The sequence below is a fragment of the Drosophila hydei genome, unplaced genomic scaffold, assembly GCF_003285905.1.
Source record: "Drosophila hydei strain 15085-1641.00,03,60 unplaced genomic scaffold, DhydRS2 tig00000339-arrow-arrow-pilon, whole genome shotgun sequence".
In the NCBI taxonomy this organism is placed as follows: domain Eukaryota; kingdom Metazoa; phylum Arthropoda; class Insecta; order Diptera; family Drosophilidae; genus Drosophila; species Drosophila hydei.
Genome location: NW_022045712.1, coordinates 896,411 through 919,380, shown reverse-complemented (window position 1 = coordinate 919,380; position 22,970 = coordinate 896,411). Strand labels below are relative to the sequence as shown.

Sequence of the window (22,970 nt, the reverse complement as noted above, 5' to 3'; positions counted from 1 at the left end):
TTTGATTGCACATGAAATTTGGACCATTCCCGAGCTGAGAAAAATCCCGAAATTTGAATTGAAATTTTTGCTTTTATACACAATTTCCATGCCGCAAGGCAACTTCCAGTCAATAATTTAGCATTCGTTTCACTAGTGGAATATTTTCTGTTTCTTTCTACTCACTTTTTATTTACTTTGAATATATATCTAATACTCGTAAGTGTAAGCTAATGTATGTGACTTTTTGCTACTTATCTTTGTTCTCTTTGTCTTACACGCGCGCTCTCTCTCTCTCTCTCTCTATCTGTATCTGTATCTATATCTCTCTCTCTCTATCTGTCTCTATCTCTCGCTATTTAATTAACTATCTATTAAAAATATTTCAATGTGTCAAACTGTGTGTTGTGCTTTTACATATTCTTATTATAATAATGATAATAATAATCCAAAAATCAAGACAAGAAAACAGAAAGAATGAAAAGAACAAGCAGAACAGAAAGAAGCAGAAGAAGAAAAAGCAGAAGTAGCAGTTGAAGAGCAGGAAGCTATAGCTATATAGATATAGATACTCCATCAATTCAACCTAGAAAACAAGAGGGGTCCAGTAAAAACCGAACATGTTCCCTGAACGTTGTGCAAAAGAAAAAGAAAAAGCAAAAGAAAAAGAAAAAGAAAAAAGAAAAAATAGCAAGAAAAAGAAAAGAAAACAACTATAAATATTATCTATAAAAATGCATTAAACATAAACAACAAAAAATATCGTACTAAAGCGCTTTTGGTGTTTTTTAAGTTATATAATGAAAAATCAACGAAAAAATCTAAAAGAAAAAAAAAAAAAAAAAAAAAAAAAAAAAAAATCAAAACTCAAATTAACAACATTGATGCTATACACATACACACACACACACACCCACACACACACCCACACACACCTACACTCGTTTACATATATAAAATATGTATTTTTTTCTGATATATCTATGTATTATCTAAATGTGGAACGCTTTTACATAAATCGTTCGTTCGTTGTTCGTTTATGTAAATGGTAAATGTGTGTGTTCTATTTTTCCATAAGCTAAATGTATTTATCTTTTTCGTTATATTCTATGTGACATTTTCAATAATACATATTTATATATATGTATGTATTGTCTGTATGTATGTATGTCTCTATGTATGTTTACTGTATATGATTTTCATTGTCTTAGATTTTCATTTTCCAATGTTCGATCAATTGCATTCATATTAGTACAACTATTACTCAAAGTATCTAAAGCGAAACAGCACGGCTCTGTGCTGCCGTAATTGCCATCATCTTACAGAGGAGCAGGTGAGCTAGTAATAGTGGAGAAAGTAACGGGCCAGCAGGTGCGGACTGGATTAGCGACAGCGGGCAAACCGTATGAGCGACGAGTGCCGGGAAGGCAACGAGTGGGGAAGCGACGAGACCAACACTGAATGCTAAGTGATTCAAAAGTAACGAGTAGCGACGGATCTAAGCTTACCCAACTGATAATAGTAACGAATAGTGAAGAAAACGCAACGAGTAGCGAGACTCCAGTACTAAAGTCACGAATGACTTAACTGACTTAACTGATTAACGAATAGTGAGCAAAGCTGCTAAAAGTAACGAGTAACGAGACTCTAAGTATAAAGTAACGAGTAAAGAGACTACGCTGATAGTTCAAGCTTTAAAGCAACGAGTGACGAGATTAACGTAACTTGACTGCCAAAGTAGTTAAAAGTAACGAGTGACTAGACAAAGCTAACATAAATGCTAAAAGTAACGAATAGCGAGCGAACTTACCATAAGTAACGACTAGCGAGACTCACATAATATAGCACTGAGTGATGTATAGCGGGACTCTACTAATAAAGTAACGAGACGAAGCTAACTTAAGTGCTTAAAGTAACGAACGAAGTAAAGTAACGAAGCTAACTAGTAACGAGAGTCAAGTATTAAAGCTACGATTGACGTGTAGCGAGACTCTACTAATGAAGTAACGAGTGACGAGTGTTAGCTGCTAGAGATTCTTGTGATCGACAAACTAGTAAAGTAACGAGTAAGCTAGACTCTAGCAAAAAGTAACAAGTGACGAGACGAAGCTAATTATACTATCAGAGTAACGAATGGAGAGACTTATCGAAATTTTAAAAGTAACGAGTAGCAAGAACGATCGAGCAACTACCAAAAGTAAGAGACAGAGAAACTACTGAAAGTAACGAGTAACAAGACGCTAATGGTAAACAAAATAAAAGGACGAGAACAGCCTGCGCTAGTTGTTAACAGTAATAAAGTAACATGTGACGCGACTGAGCCAGTAAAGGTGAGAAACTGACGAATATTGAAAGTCAGCTGGACAAGTTGCAAGCGGGTTATGCTGAATAAACTGAGTTATGAGACGCAGCACCCAGTAAAGAGTAAATTTTGAAGTGGATGGAGTGGTCCGAAGGAAGTGACGGGTGGGAAAGAACGCGACAAACGCCCAGTAAAGCAACGAGTACGAACTTCATTGAGCAACGAGTAACGAGTGAATCAAGGCCAGCCTTCGTATTGGGGAACACTCGTTGTTGATAGACTTGATAATTGATAAGATGTGAGGCATTTGGAAGACGTTCTTAAGTTTAGTAAAGCTCTCATTAAGTTGGCCGCTTTAAGCTTTAGTTTCCCGTTAAACAATTCGTTGAATTTCGTTTTTTTTTTTGTGTGGTAATTTTTGTTTTTCTCTTATTTTGCATTCAGCCTTGTTGGATTTATTTTTGGCAGGGACTTGGCTCAGCTTCAAATAGTTTTTCCATACATTTTCCTTTTATTGTTTGAGAGTGTGTGCGTGTGTGTGTCTGTGTTTGTGTGTGTTTGTTGTATTTTACTTGTTGATGTTTTGTACCTCGATGTTGTTCAAGAACGTTATTTATTTTTATTTTCTCTCTCTCTATCTGTCTATCTGTCTAACTAACTATCTGTCTATTACGTTTTTTTCCTAACTGTCTCTCTCTCTCTCTATCTATCTCTCTCTCTCTCTCTCTATCTGTTTATCTGTCTAACTCTTTTTAACAACTATCTAACTCGCTCTGTCTGTTTTACAAATATATTTACTATATACTCGTATATATACATAATATATGCCTTTGGGCCATACCATTTATTGCTGTTGTACTCCAAAAAGGTATTTAAGATTAAGTTTCAAATTCGAATCGAATGTGACCAGCTGAGCCGACATATTTATGTATATGTATAAGTCAACAGATCTGTCTTTTACTCTAGGTATTTCACACTGCTCACATATCTTATGTGTCTACATATGTGTATGTACGTGTGTGTGTGTGTGTGTGTGTGTGAGTGAACGTGTGTATGTATGTAGCTCATGTAACTGTAACACATTACTGTATATTGATCTCTGGTCGTCGTTGCCAGCTTTCTTTAGAGAGCAAGACGGCGTTGCCAGCTGTATGTGGAGCTAGTCTGCTTGCCGCTGCCCAAGCCCGCCTAGGCTCCAGCTGTCTTCCTCGCAAGTTGAGCTGGGGCTGTCTGTACTTTGTTCATCCACTTGTCCCCGAGTTGTTCAGTTTTTGATTGATTCCGTTTGAGTTTATGTTTTTCGTGTTTTTTCCTTTACTTTTCTTGTCAAGAAGTTGATCGACGTTTTTTTTTTGCAACTCAAATTTCATTTTTTGTTTTTGTTTTTTTTTTGTTGTTTCGTTTGAGAGTTCAGTTATGCAGAGCAGTGAAATCTAAAGTGAAAGTCGAGAAAATTCGAGAAAACTCTCATTCCCATTTTCTGTACGTCTGCGGGCAAACGGAGGAAAAGCTTCTTGGAAAATACTTTTTGAATTTGCATTTCAATTATGTTAACTCGACTTTTTTCCAAATTCTTTTAATTTGATTTGAACACGATTTGGCCTGACGAAAAAGCAGAAGAAGATGAAAAGCTGCGGAGCTGCTGAGTTTGTTTTCTACTGTTTTCAAAAATGTTGTATGTTTTTATTTATTTATTTACTTTGTGACTCACTTCCGTTGGACAAATTGTTAATTTTTTTTATTTTCAAAATTTTCCTATAAGCCTTAAATTATATTATTTAATTTTTATTAAAAGACAACAAAATTTTGACGCAAAAATTGGCAAAAAAAAAAAACAAAAAAAAATGTTTTCAATAATTCGTAATTATTATTTTTTTTTTCTTTCCTTATTCAATTAACTTTCGATCGCCTTTTTTTTCTTTTGTTACAACTTTGTTTTGTTTGGTTCTTTTTTGGTTTTGAGCAACAAGTTAAAAAGCCAAGAAGAAGTGGGCAAAGTACGTTAAGACGTTAACTGTCAAGCGAGTCAAGCGCAATTTCATATTTGAAAGTTTTTTGAAAATATTTTCGTTTTGTTTTTTCGATTTTTTGCCAAAGCAAAATTTTGTTCATGATTTAAAGAACTTGTTCCGTTATTCGAACTCAACCAAATTGCCGAAAAAAATCCGCGAAAATTGACGAAAATTTCGTTTTGCGCCCAAAGTGCAAAATGCAAATCGTGAAATTTAAGTTAAATCATTTTTTTAAAAATAAGTTTGTACCGAAATCGAAATCGAATACCAAGTCGAAATCGAAGCCGAAACCGAAAAGAAAAACCAAAACAAAAACAAAAACAAAATCAAAAATAAATATAAAAATTAAGTATGAAAAACAAAAGCAAAATCTATGTAAAACAAAAACCAATGAAATAAAACCATAAACCAAAAAAAAAAAAACAAAAACCAAAACCAATGAAAGAAAATCAAACAAAAAACCAAAAAAAAAACAAACAAAAACAAATCCTAACGTACGATTATGCGACGTTTTTCGAACAACGCCCAAACAAAAATCGAAATTCAACTTCTTGAAAACAAAAGCAAAAGCAAAAGACACAAACTATATATATATATATATATATATATATATATATATATATATATATATATATATATATATATATGTATATGTATATATCCTATATATATATATATGTATCGAAATTCTAGAAATGCAAATAACTTACAAAAAACCAAAACAAAAAAGAAAGAAAAACTATATAAAAAGTATAAAGAAACAGAATAAGAAACAGAAGAAAAAGCAGTTATAGATAATAAACAACAACTACAAGAAATACACAACGAAAGACATGCTGAATACCCCCCTCTTGTTTTTACTAGCAACACCAATATATATATATATATGTATATATATATATATATATATATCAAAATATAGAGTTAAGAGTTGAGCAGCTTTGACTTGATTCATGCTAGCAGAGCTCGCAGGCTCTTTGGCTTCTTCCCAGTTTAGTTTCCACTCTCTCACTCTCTGTCTATCTCTCTCTTTCTCTCTTTCTCTCTCTGTCTCTCTGTCTCTCTGTCTCTCTCTCTCTCTGATACTTCCACACTTTCCATATAAATATCAAAGATATATATCATTTAATTTACAATAGTTTATTTCTTCATTTTTTCTGTCTGTTTTTCTTTTTCTCTTTTTCAATTTTGTGTAAAAAAAAGTATAAAATGCAGAAAAACAATAAAAAATGTATTTATTATGTAACTCTTTCTACATATATATATATATATATATATATATATATATATATATATATATATATATATATATATTTATCTTTTTCATTTACTATATATATATATATGTTATATATATGGAGTATACAAAATGTATGTTGAGGCAAAACTTGTTTTTATCGAAGTACAGCTAATTTGAGTTCATAACTGTAAACGTAACTATTTTCATATTCTGTTGTTGTTGTTTTCGTTTCTAAAATGAAGAACTTTTTTATTGTTTTTCCTTACTTATCATATGGTCCTCTTACTATATATATATATATATATATATATATATAGATATATATACATATATATATTATATATATATTATATATATATATATATAAATATATATGTATCTATTTCTCTAACTCTATCTAAAACTTTCTTTCTCTGTCGCTCTATTCATCTTAGCCTCCTCTATAAATGACTATATATATTTATATATAAATGAATATATATATAGATATATTCATATATATATATATATATATATATATATATATATATATATATATATATATATATATATTTATGTCTCCTATTCTCTGTCTCTTAAAAGTTAAAAGTACAACAACAGCAAATTAAGTAAAAAAAAAAGAAAAAAATTTTAATTTTTTTTATTTAAAAAAATTTCTTTTTTTTAAATTTTTTTTTACATAATTTTTTCGTTATTTCTCAATGAGAGGTTGGAAAGAACAAAGAACAAAGAAAGCAAAAAGAGAAAAACCAAAAATTCAGTTCCAATCAAAATATAGTTAAAACATAGTTGTAAAGAAAGACAAAGAAAACGAAGAAAAGCAAAAAGAAATGAATGAGAAGCGCTCGATAAGAAGAGAACAAAATGTAAAGCAAAAGACAAAACACACAGATAAATGGCATTCATATCGATAACAAAGAGAGCTGAGCAAAAACTATCGATCGATCGACTGCAAGCAAAAACTGAAACTGAAAAATTCCAAAAAAAAAAAAAAAACAAACTAAAAATTAAATACCAAAAATGCAAAAAAATACCAAAAAAAAAAAGAGACGTAGTAAAGAAGTTGATGTTGGATTTTTGTTTGGTGTTTGTTCCAGGAAACGTCCGAATCGCCCCAACAACACGCTGTGGGCGTTGGCGCGATGCTCGGCGGCGGCATGAGCAGCAGCAGCAGCAGCAGCAGCGCAGCCGCCGCAGCAGCCGCCGCCGCCGCCGCCGCAGCCGTTGCCGCGGCAGCCGCTGCCCACGAGCAGCAGCCACAGGCATCGCCACCGCCGCCGCCAATGCACCTGCTGCCGTGCATCTACTGCGGCGCCTCGTTCCCCAACCAAAGCAAACTAACGAGTCACTATTTCTCGCACTCGCTGAAGTCGCTTGAGTTCTGCGACACCACCGCCCTGCTGCACTCGCAGCTGCGCACCGCCCACGAACTGAGCATATCGCAAATGTCGCAGCCGTTCGCCTTCCAAGCGGCGATGGCGGCCAGCGCCGGCAGCAGCGATCCGCAGGAGCAGGCCGCCGCTGTGGCCGCCGCCTTGGGCATTGACATGGAGATCGTCAGCTGCACCATACAAAGCTTGACGGCCAGAGGCCTGGAGGCAGCCGCCGGCAGCGGGGCGCCCGGCTCCAGCGGTGCTGGCGGTCGCCTTGGACTGGGCGGCTCATCAACATCCGGAAATGGCGGCCTAGCGGGCACATCCGCTGCCCTACTGCTGGGCAGCTCCAGCTCCGGCGGTGGCGGCGGCAGTGGCAGTGGTGCTGGCGGTGGTGCTGGTGGTGGTGGTGTTGGTATTGGCATGGGCGGTAGTGGCGGCGGCGGCGGCTCCTCGTCGCCCTCAACGTCCGCCGCAGCGTCGGCAGCGGCGCAGTCCGGCTCGTCGGCCGCCTCGTTGCTAGCCGCGTCAAGTGATCCGAATAGTGTTGTCATGTGTAAGTTCTGTGCTAAAAGTTTTCCCGATGTTACATCACTGATCACGCATTTGTCGGTACATACAGGTGATCGACCATTTAAATGTGAGTTTTGTGGCAAAGCGTTTAAGCTGCGCCACCACATGAAAGATCATTGTCGCGTGCACACGGGTAAGTCTCCCAGCAGCCTAACACTCCTACTTCTCCTACTACTACTACTGCCATCGATTTCACACACACACACACACACACACACTCACATTGAAGACTCTTCAAGCCGAAAAGCTTTGACTTCTCATAAAATGTTCGATTTGTTCAACACTTAAAGCTGATATCGTATATATATATATACCTATATATATACCTATATATGCCGATATTGGACAAATCAATGCAAGCTCTTCGCTTGCAGCTTCTACCAAGCACAGCTCTATCAATAAATAAAAGCTCTTTAATGAAGCAAATTGATCGTCTTAGAGAACATACATATTTTTACAGAAATTATATTCCATACCTGATCATTCGGTTAGCTTTTCAGCCAACTTGTTGGCAAGCTCTCAAACCCCTTTATAGAAAAATTTATAGAAAAATAAGCAGATATGCGCATAGCCATATTTTATTGTGCTACCAAAGCTAAAAACAATTCCGCAGCTTCATTAAAATGGAACTGTAAAGTGCAAAGTATTTGTAAGTCTAAGTCAAAAAGCTTTAGCATAGTTTTAACTTTAAATGGAAATAGTTCTAAAAGCTGAGCAGCTTGTTAAAAGCTTTCTTAGCTGCTGTCAAGTCTAGAGAGCTTTTATGAGCTTGTTTCTGTTCCAAGCTTTTCTAGCATGCTTGAATGAACGTCTTGCCGTTCCTTGTTCGAGCAAAAGCTCGCCTTCCTTAGAGCTTTGCAGGCAGCCAATCGCCTCAAAACCGCACACCCATTAAACACACAGACACACACATACAACATTTACATGAGCTTTTAACTTGACTTGATTTTATATATATATATGTAATATATCTGATCTGACATATTGAACTTCCTTTTGTGAACCCGCAAAATGCCAAATGCAAAACAAAAACAACAACGACAACTTTTTGTGGGCTGTGCAGGTGAACGCCCTTTCAGATGTCACATGTGCGGAAAAACATTCTCGCGCTCAACGATCCTCAAGGCGCACGAGAAAACGCATTTTCCCAAATACGTGCGCAAATATCTGTCACCCAGCCCGGTCGATACAAAGGACGAGCTGCCGCAATAGTGAAACGATTTTAGTTTGTTATTAAATTATTATTATTACTACTACTACTACTATAATAATAACAACAATAACAACAACAACCACAACAACAACAACATCAGCAACAACAATATTGCGAACTATTTCCATAGCAACAACAGCAGCAGCAATAACAGCAACAACCACAACAATTACAACTACAATTGAAGAGAGCGAGACAACAGCAGCAGCAGCAGCGGAAGCAGCAGCAGCGAGAATGAGATAGCAACAGCAACAATTTTGAACTTACTTAAGCGACAAAAAGCGCAACAGCTTAGAGACACACACACACACACATAGATATATGCACACACACACATATTAAATATGTATAAGCGTGTGTGTGTGTGTATATATAAAGTATGTACATATTTTATTACTTATATAAAAGAAAAACAAAACTAAAAACGAGGCAAACAAAACAGAGAAGAAAACAAAACAAAAACTGGCAAATGGAATTTGCTAACTTTTACTGAAGCATAGCGCATATACATATACACACACACACAAACATATATATATACATATTGAGAGCAACACAGAAAGCGACAGAGAAAGAGAGAGAGAGAGCGATAGGCATAAAGATCGCATTGTTGAAGTTTATACCAAGAGCGATAATATTTTTTTTAATACACACACACACACACACAGACACAGATACAGCAAGTTTTGTCTCCCCCAAGAGAAACGGGAGCAACATAAGGAAAAGAAAAGAATAAAATATATAAAATTTGTCGTAATTCTAATTTAGTGTGAGCAGAAAAAAAATTTAAGCGTTGATCATATTTTTTTTTCTATACAATATTTTAGTAAAGAAGAAAAAAAATAAAAAGAAGAGCAGCGTGAATGTTGTAGCAGGAATATATATATGTATATACATATATATATGTATATATATATATATATATATGTGCATATATATAAATATATATATATATATATATATATATATTCATGCATATATGTATAAGAGAACGTAAGACATACATATATATATATATATATACATATATATATATACATATACATAAAAGGAAAGTAAAGAAAAAAATTAAAAAAAAAAACAAAAGTAAAAAATTATACTAAATTATAATGATAAATATACATATATATATATATATGTATATATACATACATATATATATATATATACATATATATATATATAGATACGATAGTAATGATATAGAAAAAGAACAGTGAACACGTGATGTAACTTTTTAAGTAATGACGCTGATGAGCAGCATGATGATGATAACGATGATGGCGATATTAGCGAGTTGATACAATAACAAGTAACATTAGTTTAACAAGTAAAAGATCTACATACTTATATATATATATATATACATATATATATATATATATATATATACATATACATATATTAGCGAAAGCAAAGCAGCGCAGAGCAAAGCAAAGCAAAGTGAACTGTTAAGAAAGGAAGAAGAAGAAGCAGCAGAAGCAAAAGAAACAGTAAATGTAGCATACTTTTGTGCGTATTTATTACGCTTGCTCGACGAACGCAACAGCAACTAGAACGTATAACACATACATATCTACACACACACATTCACAGACTTTTAGCTGCTCAGAATTGTCTTCAATTCTTATTAAATGCCCAATAGATGCAAGCAGCAAACAGTGAAGACAACAGATGGCGCCACATGCTTGACAAATGCAACGCTGCGTAATTAATATCAATAGCAACACACACACATACATTTAGATGCTCAGAATTGTCTTCAATTCTAACTAAATGAACGATAGATGCAAGCAGCACACAGTGAGGACAACAGATGGCGCCACACGCTTAACAAATGCAGAACTGCATAATTTATATCAATAGCCACACACACACACACATGTATAGAACAGACATTAAATAATTTTTAGCCACATATACACTAACAACCCTATATATACAAACTATATAGCATATTTGTAGCAGCAGCAGAAGAATACATCAAATGTAAAGCACACTCAGAAGCAGAATCAGAAGAAATTGAAGTTGAAATCATTGAATACAGACATACGCGTGAATTATGCAAAGCAGCAGAATTACATAGAATATCTGTGATCTTAAATATATATATATATAACTATATATATGTATATATAGACATCGTATATATACAAAACAAAACAAAAACATGTATATGTCTTAAATGAATAGTAATGCATACGAGTTTTATCAATTAAATTCAATTCCAATTCAAAATTTTACAACTTAGAAACAACACACACACACACACACATATATATATATATATATATAGATATATATATATATATATACATATAAAGAGAGAGGGAGCTAATGTAGATTTCCAAGCTAAAATTTGATTTCGTTTGCTTAGGCCTAAATTGAAATCGTAGTGAGAATAGCAAATGCTGAGCTGAGTTGAAATTGCAGTTACGATAGCTTCTATATGTCGTATATATCGATTATCGCTTTTCGGTTATCGGCTGTCGTTAAACGATTCATTCATTTACCTTGCCGTTTCGACTTTTGCTTAGCTCTTATAGTTCAATTCACTTAGCTCAGCTATGGCGGCAGCCACACAAACACACACACACACACACATACATCTAGCTACGTTCGCTTTGATTGCCAACAATTTTCGTTGCCTACTTTTTAGGGCAGACGCCAGAGTCGAAGCGTCGCCAACTGTTTGCAGCTATTCCTTTTTCTTTAGTTCGCTCAGTTTACTTTGCTTTGAACACAACAGAAACAGACAAACAATAAACGAAAAGAAAGTTTTGGCCAAACATTTGCAGAGAATGCGAAGTGTTTGCTAGTTAAAGGAAAAACACATTTCTGTCTCTTATTATTTGCACTCGATTCAATTGCCCAACGCTGTGCAGCAGCAGCAGCAACAACAACAAGAGCTAAGCACTCAACCTTTGCTGGCCGCAAAACCTTTTCACAGTCAAACGACGCCCAAAGCAAAAAAATAAACAAAAAAAAAAACAATACAAATCGATCTCAAAATTATAAGAAAAACAAAAAAAAAATCTATTATATTATAAAAAAAAAAGAAAGTAATCATAGACAACAGCGATTGGGCGCGCTATGGCCAGACTTTATATATATATATATATATATATATATGTATATGTATAAAACATATATAGAAAGCGATTTTTTTGGCGGCTTTGCGCATTTTGGATTAACGGAAAAGGGGAGCAAACCAACAACAAAATGCGCAGATTGAAATTAAAAAATAATCATACAAAAATCAAGTCGAATATAAAGCAAAACGCACGCTAGGCAAAATTCAAAATTCTAAATTTTAAACGAAAACAAAACACAAAAAAAAAGCAAAAAAAACAAGACTTTTTCGACGAAACAAAACACAAAACAAAAAAAGAGCAAAATTCCAAAAACAAGAAAAAAAGAGTAGAAGAAGAAGTAAAAAGGAAACAAATAAACATTTTGGATTAAACAATTTGGCTGTGATAGCATTAAACAAAAACAAAAATATGTGAAATAAACGTATTTAAACAATTGAGAATTCAAACTTTAGTCTCAATCAAAATTCGCTTTGCATTTCGAAAACAAAACAAAACAAAAGAAAAATTAAAAAAAAAAAAGACGAAAAGATTTTGTTGTTGGCTTTTTGGTTCACGCAGGGAGCGCAGTATTAGAGAGGCGGAGGCTTGCAGGGGGTGGGGCAAAAGTAAAAAATAAAACGCAAAATATGAAAATTTATGTAAACAAAATGGAAATCCAACAGGCATCAATTCGACTTTGTGATGTTAAGAGAAGTAGCAGAAGATGAAAATATCTAAATTAATTTAAACTAAAAAATAATAAAAAAAATAATAAAGCAAAAGCAAACAAAATTTAACGTTTAGGAACAAAACAAAACCAAAATTGTGATTTTCGGCCTTTTAGAAACAAAATTATAAACAAAAACAATTACTCAATAATTAATTAATTAATTAATTAACAAATTAAACGTAACCAAAAACAAAAACAAAAAATATAAAATTAAAGAAAAACAAAAAATAAGCAAAGCTAAAAAAGAAAACGAAATAAAATCGCTTTTTCGCCACTTTTCGATATATATATATATATATATATCCAACTATATAGTATATATATAGTAAACATATTTAATTTTTTTTATTTTTTTTTTTAATTAACATTTTCAATGGCCGCCAAAATGCGCAAAGAAAGCGGCAACAGCTGCAGCGAAAGTGAGAGAAACATTCCAAGCAAAGCGTGAAGCGCGAAGCGTAGAAGAAGTTGAAAAGGTTCTAGGCTACAGCTGAGCTGCACAGCGTCGAGGCGATCTGGATGATCTATGATTTGATCTGATCTGATTTTCTATATAAATTGCATTCGTTTCGCACTGCAACTAAATGTTTCTCTGTGCTCTGTGTCTCGACGAAACAATTTCTATTATAAATTCAATTATTATAAACATACAAATATCTATTATTATTATTACTTTATATATATATATATATATAAATATATATACATACATATATATATATATTCATATATATATATATATATTATATAACTTTTTTTTCATATTTCTAATTTAATGTTTAAGCAAATGTTATTATTATGATTATTACGATTATTGTACCAACTTATATGAAATTTATTTAGCTTTAGCGCAACAACAACAACAACAGCAACAACAACAACAAATCATGGCAACAACTTTAAGTTTCTTTCTCTGTTTAAATATTTTTTAAAAATTGTATTCAAGTCCAAATATTTTGCATTCTTCTATGTAAAACGAAATTCTGTTTGCTTTAATTATCATTACTATAATTATTATTATTATTATTATTGTTTTTTTTCTGCGCTTAGTAAATAACAACAACAACAAACACACAATGAATTTGTAAGCTATGTGAGAGAAAACAAAACAAAACAAAAGAAAAATACACAAAAAAGATGAAAAAAAAAAAAACAAAAATAAAAACAAAATTAAAAATTAAACGAAAAACAAACAACAACAGCAACTTCAGTTGAAGCAAAGAAAAGAACAACTTTTTCGACGTTTTTGGGTTCCGTTTGTGATTCCACTTCGATTCCGTTTCGTTTCGATTTCCGTTTCCGTTTCCATTTCATTTGCTTTTTTCGCATATCATTTACATTCATTCATTGTGTTGCGCCGACATCATTCATACACACACACACACACATATATATCCATATATATTTAATATTATTATTATTATTATTATTATATTATTACTATTATTATATGTTTCATAAATATGTCCTAATTCCATTAAGCTTAGCCTTAGAGTTTTGATTTTTTTTCTTTTTTTTATGCTTAGCTCTTAAGTTGTGATCAAAAGTTCCTTACTTTGGTTCACTGTGCACCGTGGGCCTGATATTCAAAATGTTTTGTTAACTTGTTTAATTTCAAGACGCCATCTGAAAACACTTCAACAAGTTCCTTGACGACGACGACAGAAAAACAAACGAAAAACAAAAAACTATAAGAAAAATCATAGCAAAATATACAAAACAAAAAAAAAAACAAATTGCAATTTATTAAGTAGAACACAAACAACAATAGCAACAGCAACAATTTCTAAGCAACAGAAACTACATTTGTTTTTTTTCTTTCACATTTTCATTTTTCATTTTCAGTTTTTTTGCTTGTTTTCTTGTTGTGTGAAAATTATTAAAATTATTAAAGGTTGCCAGATTTTCTTCTTTAAACACTCACACACACACACACATGTATCGCTAAGGCGCAGCTTCATATATGTATGTAATGCTAATACAAATTTTTAGTCAAAATTTTATCGAAAACAAAAAACTTTTTAGGCAAAAAAAAAACTAAAACAAAAACGAAAAAAAAATACAAAAAATTGTAGCGCGCTTATTACGACAACAAAACAACAATACAAACTTCAGCAATTGTGCAAGCAACAAGCGAACAGCACGCAGCCTTCTATGCGCTTCTCAAATATATATAAATTAATATGTTGCTGGTCCAGCGATGAACTAGGCGTCGGTGGCAGGTCCAGCGTTGATCGGGTATTTATAGTCTTAATCAATAAGTTGCTGGTCCAGCGATGAGCTAGGCGTCGGTGGCAGGTCCAGCGTTGGTCGGGTAATTATAATCTTCTTATGATGATTATGTTGGAGGGTTTGACTTCACCCCCTTTTCTATTAACTGGCCTTGTGGCTCAGCAATGATCAGAAATATAACAATTTGATTACGGCGGTGTGCCGGAGTAGTGCGGGTTTATTCTTCAAACTTCAATGCAAAACTGATTTTTAGCTACATAGAATATTTCACTTAAGCTAAGCCAAAACTCGCATCACACCACAATGTCATGGTCGGCAAGCCGACTCAGCAATCTTAGGCAATAACGGAAACTCTTGCAGTAAACAAAAGTATCTGGTTACCGCCGCTGACCATTGCAGTTATAGCGCGCTGATACAAAGTATGCAGTGTCGCAATTGCGAGGGCTGTTTCTTAACTTACGAAACACGCGATAGCGAGGGTTGATTATAAACTTATGAAATACCCTATATTAAATGTTATGTGTTAACTACTCCCCCTTCAAGTGTAAGGCCGCCCTCGGCCGACCCAATTCCGGCGACGACTTCTCGTAATTGCTTCGCAGACTTCCTTGCGTCGATGAACCGCCAAAGGGTGAGGCCAATGTAGATTAAAGCACAGCATATAGCTCCAATGATGAATGCCACACGATAAGCTTGATCAGTTCCGGCGTCTTTCTTGAATTGCTGTATCTCCTCCAAATTACGTTCATTTAAACGATGAAGATAAGGGAGGCTGAGGACATCTTGGCTGGCAGTGATGTTCAGCAAGGGAGAGTTGGCAATGCCCGGGACTCTATTGCGTACGTTGTTGTGGTTGTAAAACAGAGTCCCGTTGATCGCGACTCGGTCCCCGAACGTAATGAGATGCGTGCCGTGTACTTGGATTTCAGTGCCGTTATCCACCTGGATCCTTGCGAACCCGTCGTTAAGAATGATGATTCCATCATCTACGTGGGTGATTATTTCCAGGTTGCTCGGCTGGATTTCACAGTGTGCCGTGCCACCTGCATGGAGCTCTTTGGCACATGAACTCTCTAATGCCAGACGACAAAAGGTGGCTCCAGGTGAAGCGGTGCAACTCTGCAGTGTGTGGGTTTTTCCATCGCATTCGGCTATGACGTTGTCAGGCAATCGCAATATGAAATTCTTGTGAATGACAGGATAAATCGTAATTTTTCTGCAAGCTTGTTTAATCTTTGGGAATTTAATTATAAAATGTATAGTGTTAGTGGATTGAAGGACTTTTACGGACGCAACGGACATAAGATCTCCTATGGGAGTGTTGGTGGGTTCCTCTAGCCAAATTGATTTCAAATCTGAGTGGTCCAAAATGTTTGGGCTAACAATGTTAGCCTTTGCAAGAGTAATAGCAAGCATTAAATTTTGCAACTCCATTACCAGCATTCTATTTCTAGACAATAGTGTCTCGAATAAATGGCTAGTGTCAACTTGTGAGTTTTTGGCTATCTTGAGAATCTTATTGACAGTGAATGTCAACTGGTTAAGCTGGTCTTGAACTCTAGTGTTTATTTCTATCTGTCTATTGTTGGCATTTACTAGCTGCCTTTCAGTAAATCTAGTCTGCTCTAAATCCCTGGCATCAGGTGTACCCGCCACAACCTTCAGTATGGACCCTAGGAAATCTAAACTTCTGGCGACTCTATGATGCGTGCCTAACGCCTCCAATAGGTCTTGTAGATGTACCGTGTCCACACTCAGAAGTTTTTTCATGTGGGATAGCGGGAACATGTCAATTAATTTGACCGTTTCTTCCACAATTCGCACGTATTCTGAGAGGTTTGCCGAGTGCCTAACGTAGGCGTATTCTTCCCATATCAAGATTTCGCCGTCGATGATGGGAATGTACTTGGCACGCGAGTAGTCGGTGACATGTGCCGAAGCCACTGATAAGAAAAGGAGTACTATGGATCCCAACCTGTGAAATAAGGTTGTTTCCTTTCTTTTTAGCAACCTTTTTTTTTTAAAAGGTTTGCCCACCACCAAAAATAAAAACTATGCCAAGTGGCTAAAAGTAAATTGAAAAACTATATCTAACTTATACAAGTTTGCCTAGTGGCTTAAAAATAAAAAAAAACAAGAGTCATCTTAGGTTGTCCTTGTGGACCACCCTCCCTCTAATGAGGACCTCGGTCCCCAGGTCTGCATCCACGGCCTTCTCATCACATAAAGGTGTGAGTTTGTTTCCGAGTCGTCGGTTGGACTTGACCAAAACTTTGTCACCAACGTCAAAGACCCTATTCTGCCGATTTGCGTTCTCCCTAGCTCTAAGCGTCATCTGAGCGTTTCTGATCTTTTCTTGTATTTTCTCTTGTGGCTCATCTGGTTGAGCCTGAACCACATCAACTGGTCTCTGGTCGATGACCGAATGGATCGACTTATTGTACTCAGTTGTAGCCAGTAAAATGACTTCTACCGTGTCACTTATGCCCTTATCGATCTTTAGGCATCTGGCTAGCTCCAAGAGAGTGCTGTGAAAGCGCTCAACCTGTCCATTCGAGATGCTATGCAATGGTGGTGCATTTGAAATGCTGACCCCATAGTTGTTTGCGAGCATAGTCACGATGGTCTCTGAGTTCAATGACGGTTCATTGTCACAGTAGATGGATCTGGCTTTTGGATAAAAATTCATCAGCTGCATTAACGCTGGCTTCAGATCCACGATGGTTCTTGAAGGGACCGGTTGGACAATAGCAAACTTAGAGAACTTGTCGATGCAAGTGAGAAAGTATTTCCTGTCAGTGGAGAAAATGTCTATGTGTAACATCTCTCCTACATGTGAGGGTATCGGAGTTTCCCCAATCTCTTGTTTTTTGGGGTGTCTATCGTATTTAGCCCTAGCACATGTTTTGCAATTTAGTACTATCTCATTGGCTATTTTTGCCATCTTTGGAAAGTAGTACTCCGAGAGTACCTGCTTAATATTCTCTTGTGCAGCCCTATGGGCCCTATTATGTTCGGCCGTGAGAATTTCCCTTCTTTCTCCAACTGCCAATACGTCCACTACGCGATTTTTGCAGTGCCAGAACTTTGTGGCCGGGTATCTTCGAACCAATGTATCTTGTATCATTGCAAGCGTGTGTAAATTACAGTGGAGAGCATTCACGCATTTGGGTGAAACTACATCTTCGAGCTCGTCTAGCAGCGATTCGACGCAAGTATAGTTGACCAAGTGGCGTTTCTTATTTCCAAAAAGAATAAAACTTCGTTTTAAGGGGAAACGCGCCTCTTCTATAACTATTTGGTTTTGAAAACAGTTCAAGGGCTTATCTGTTGTCTCGATGGTGTTGGTAAGTGATACCTCACTGTGGATCGTTGCTGCGCAGGACTCAATCTCTTGTTCATTTACAGCGTTGAGCTGTTGTCTTGACAAGGCATCCGCAACCAGATTGTCCTTGCCAGGTTTATAGAAGATACGTGCATTAGACTCGTCAATGCGCGCTTTCCACCTTTTGATCTTCGCATTTGGATTGGATTCCGAAACTGCGAAGGTCAAGGGTTGATGGTCAGTGAAGACATTAATGTCTTTCACCCCATACAAATAGTGCCTTAACTTGGCAAGTGACCATACGATGGCCAATAACTCTCTCTCATTTGTTGCATAGTTAACCTCGCTGTCCTTCAATGTTCTTGAAATCATTGTTATAGGACGACCCTCTTGTGACAAAACTGCACCTATGCCGTGAGCCGAAGCATCGGTCGTTAGATCGAATGGCTTCTTAAAATCGGGGTACCTAAGCATTACATTCTCGGATGACAAAATATCGCGCAATTTCTGAAACGCCCTTTGCTGCACTTCAGAGAATTGAACTTTTATATTTCTGGACCTATGTTTACTGACTGTTCCATTTTCACCCTTCAAGATATTCGAGATGGGTCTTGCTATAGCGGCGAAGTCCCTAATGAAACATCTGTAATAACTTGCGAGGCCTAGAAATGATCTGACCTCGAACAGTGTTTTAGGTTCTGGATACTCTTGTATTGCCCTAACCTTTTCGGGATCCGTCGTGGCGCCAGTGCTGGTGACTATGAAACCAAGAAAGTTCACGCTTTTCTTAAAAAAACGTGATTTTTCGACGGAGACCCTCATGTTTGCTTCAAATAAGCTTTTTAGGACCCAATCCACGTGTTTAATGTGGGATTCCTCATCTTCTGAAAAGATGATTACGTCATCGACATAAACATAGCAGAATTTGCCAATCTGCTCTCGCAGTATGTCGTCGATGGTTCTTTGGAAGATGCTTGCTGCATTCTTTAATCCAAAGGGGAGTCTTTTGAACTCGTATTTCCCCCCGTTCACAGAGAAAGCGGTTTTTTCACGGTCGCGTTCAGCGAGTATGATCTGGTGATATCCAGACTTGAGGTCTAATGTTGAAAAGAATTTGGCTCTTCCCAAATTCCCCAATATCATTGATATATTTGGTATAGGGTATTTGTCAGGCACGGTTCTTTCGTTAAGTTTACGAAAGTCCATTACCAACCTCATTTTCCTATTGCCTGCTTCATCAGTACCCTTCTTGTCTACTACCCATATTGGGTTATTGTAGGGAGAGACGGACTTTTGAATTATATCATTTTTTAGCAGATCTTTGATTTCTTTGTTAACGAAATCAGCTGCTCCCATTGGATATGGGTAAAGCTTGGCATAGATCGGTTGCTCATCTGTGGTCCTAATGGTAGCCACGACTGATGTGTTATACGGCAACGCCTCGTCTGGGTCCGCAAAGGCCTTTTGTCTAGCTTTTAGCATTTTCAAAAAAGAACTTCTAGCTAAAGGGGATGCCTCTGCACAGTCTACATTCGTGAAATTTACATTTTTGCACGTGTGGAAGGTGATTTGTTCGACCTCCGTACCCCACTTAAGTTGTCCTGAAGCTAGACAAAGCGAAGCAGCTGCCTGCTTTAGCAGGTCAAGGCCTACAATCCCATCAAAAGTTGATAAGTCCGGCAGAATAAAAAAGGTTGCCTTTAACCCAAACATTGAAACAAAGCATTTGTGTGTGATTTGTGTCTCGCCGTGAATGGAATGAATTTTAAAGGGGGACTCTACCGAGCGGACGCCTTTCAACCCCTCGTGTGGCCGAATGAAATTCTTGGCCGCGCCCGTGTCTATGAGGAATCGCATGTCAGTCCCTGCTACTCTTCGTCTGATGACGGGTAGCAGGGATTTGCTCCTAAAAAATTGAGGGCTTCAGAGTCATAACTATCGTCATTGATTTGTGCCGCTGCGCTAGAGGCGGCATCAGCATACGCCTCTGCCCCCTGTCCCACGTCTTGTGTGACGTGATTCAGCCTCTGCTGATTCCTCTGACCGCTTGTGCGGTCAGATGCGGGGTGCTTCCTATTCGCGTAAGCAGGGGCCTGAGTGGGCTGCAAGACCCTTGAGAAGGAAGGATCGACCTCCATGGGCACCGGTGCGCCATTATTATTGTGCTGCCTGCTGCTTCGTTGGTCAGACTGCACTGGGGCCCTGCTTTGCTTGCTAAAGTGCGGATTCTTTGTACCGCTAGCTTGTGTTTCGGCTTGTTGCGAATGCCTCTCCTGTTGGTGACCCTGTGCTTTTGCATGCGGCTTGCGCTCTTTGTCTTCTAGACTTTTTGCGAAGTTAGCCGCGAATGCGTACCTTTCATGGTTTGACTCGACTTCTTGTGCGAGAGCTAGTGCTGAAGGCAAATCTCTGGGCTTTGCTGCAAAGAGCACGTCTGTAAGACTGCGCTTGAGACCCGATATGAACACACGCAACGCATCGTCGCGGAATTTTTCACATAGGCCCTTTGCTAAAGCCGGCTCATATGACATGTTAACTTTGTTAGTGAGAAGAGCGAGTTTCTTCTCCACCTCATCGTAATATTGAAGCAGGGACAGGCCACCTTGCCTCAAGGTACCTAATTCCTGTTCAATGACATGAATTGGTCTCTTGTCACTGTATGTGAAATCTAGGCGATTTATTATCGCATCAAAATTCAGTACAGTACCAAATGAGGCCAGCACCGCGTCTGCGGGGCCCCTAATCTTGCTTCTTATAATGATGACAGCCTGATAATGACGAGAACTGCCATTATGTGGTCTGAAGATCTCGTAAGCGGCTAATGCTGCCTGCCTCCAAGATACATAAGATTCCTGTGCTCCTGCGAACTCAGGTAAGCACTTGACGGCATCTAGCGGCTCGTCACAGTGAATATCGTTTCTAATTTCTATAGCAGAATATGCTACTACTTGTGGGGTGGCAAAGCTTGTTGCTGCTATTTGTTTAGCTAACTCATTAATTCTTTGAGTCAATGCTTGCTCCCTCTGCTGGTTTGCAGCGGCCTGTTCGGCTAAGGCATTGCTGATGGCCGTTCTTACTACTTCCCTAAGCTGATCTGGATCCATTCTATCTGATGGTGGAGGAACTGCCGGTATAAGTCTTGTAGACGGAACTCTGATACGAGTGTCACAGTCGGAATCTGAGTCGCTAGATTGCTCGCGAGGGCTTCTATATTGGCTGAACCGTGGCATGCGCAGGCCAGTGGCCGCGAAAAATTAAACGGGCCGTCAAAAGATGGGTCGAATTAGACACATAGAAAGTAACACTAAGTATTTTTATCAGCCTAAATTCTCAGAGCAGCCACTCTCACGTATTTCAGAAACTTGGTTCTGATTATTATAATCTAATCTGTTGCAATACGAAATACTCACTAGTACTAACAAATTTTTTATAAAGTAAATTTAAGAAATTTTGTGTTTGAAAAAAAATGTTGGCTGGAGTATCCACTTACATGATTTAAATTCCAAAAAAAAAAATTTTTTTTTTTTTTTTTTTTTTTTTTTTTTTTTTTTTTTTTTTTTTTTTTTTTTTACGTTGGGCGCCAATTAATATGTTGCTGGTCCAGCGATGAACTAGGCGTCGGTGGCAGGTCCAGCGTTGATCGGGTATTTATAGTCTTAATCAATAAGTTGCTGGTCCAGCGATGAGCTAGGCGTCGGTGGCAGGTCCAGCGTTGGTCGGGTAATTATAATCTTCTTATGATGATTATGTTGGAGGGTTTGACTTCACCCCCTTTTCTATTAACTGGCCTTGTGGCTCAGCAATGATCAGAAATATAACAATTTGATTACGGCGGTGTGCCGGAGTAGTGCGGGTTTATTCTTCAAACTTCAATGCAAAACTGATTTTTAGCTACATAGAATATTTCACTTAAGCTAAGCCAAAACTCGCATCACACCACAATGTCATGGTCGGCAAGCCGACTCAGCAATCTTAGGCAATAACGGAAACTCTTGCAGTAAACAAAAGTATCTGGTTACCGCCGCTGACCATTGCAGTTATAGCGCGCTGATACAAAGTATGCAGTGTCGCAATTGCGAGGGCTGTTTCTTAACTTACGAAACACGCGATAGCGAGGGTTGATTATAAACTTATGAAATACCCTATATTAAATGTTATGTGTTAACTTATATATATAGATATATCAAAGCTAATCGAGCGATGGCGATGCCCAGCGCAATTAGATAATAAATATATATATCAGATGTGATATATCATATATATATATATATATATATATATATATATATATATATATATATATATATATCTATCAGATCTGATATTATATATATATATTTGGAGTGAAGCCATTGGCGCAGCTTCAGTTCGATTGATTTCCCTTAGTTCAACTAGCTAGCAGCACAAGCAGTAGAGGCAAATATGAAATAAACAGTTATAATCGCACACACAAACATGGAACAGGAAGAAGCAGAGAAGGAGGAAGAGGCAGAGTAAGCAGAATATCATTAGGCGTACTGCAAAAATTGCATTTTAAAGGAAACAGGAATTTAAATGATATAGTATATATACAGAAGTAGTAAAAGTTATATACATATATATATATATATATATATGTATATATGTATATATGTATATGTATATATGTATATACATACATATACAATACATACAATAATAATATATTTGGAATAACCAGACGTAAGCAAAGCAAGTTATTTATATATGAATATATATGTATATATATACATATACATATAAACACACACACACACATATATATACATATATATATAGTATATATATAGACTACTATATCGCATATACTGCAAATTGAAGCTAAGCATGCTAATTTATTAAACTTGTACAGCAAAATAATAGAATTTAATTCTAGTGAGATTGACCTGACAACACACA

General features: G+C 36.6%; 1 protein-coding gene across 10 annotated transcripts in view; it reads left to right on the top strand.

The window, feature by feature from the left end:
* The window catches only part of LOC111605050 (box A-binding factor), a 149,329-nt gene that overhangs the window by 110,425 nt on the left and 15,934 nt on the right, over nucleotides 1–22,970 (top strand). The window contains exons 6-8 of one of the 10 annotated variants that reach the window (XM_030224051.1): nucleotides 6,631–7,462; nucleotides 7,529–7,612; nucleotides 8,543–8,770. The exons of 6 other annotated variants lie outside the window; for them this stretch is intronic. In XM_030224051.1, the coding sequence (XP_030079911.1) occupies nucleotides 6,631–7,462; nucleotides 7,529–7,612; nucleotides 8,543–8,691 (1,065 nt within the window). In that variant the 3' untranslated portion in view covers nucleotides 8,692–8,770. Of the gene's footprint in view, nucleotides 1–6,630; nucleotides 8,002–8,542; nucleotides 8,771–22,970 lie in introns of those variants that run through there. 3 more of the 10 variants (XM_030224049.1, XM_030224050.1, XM_030224048.1) reach the window with 3 other exon arrangements.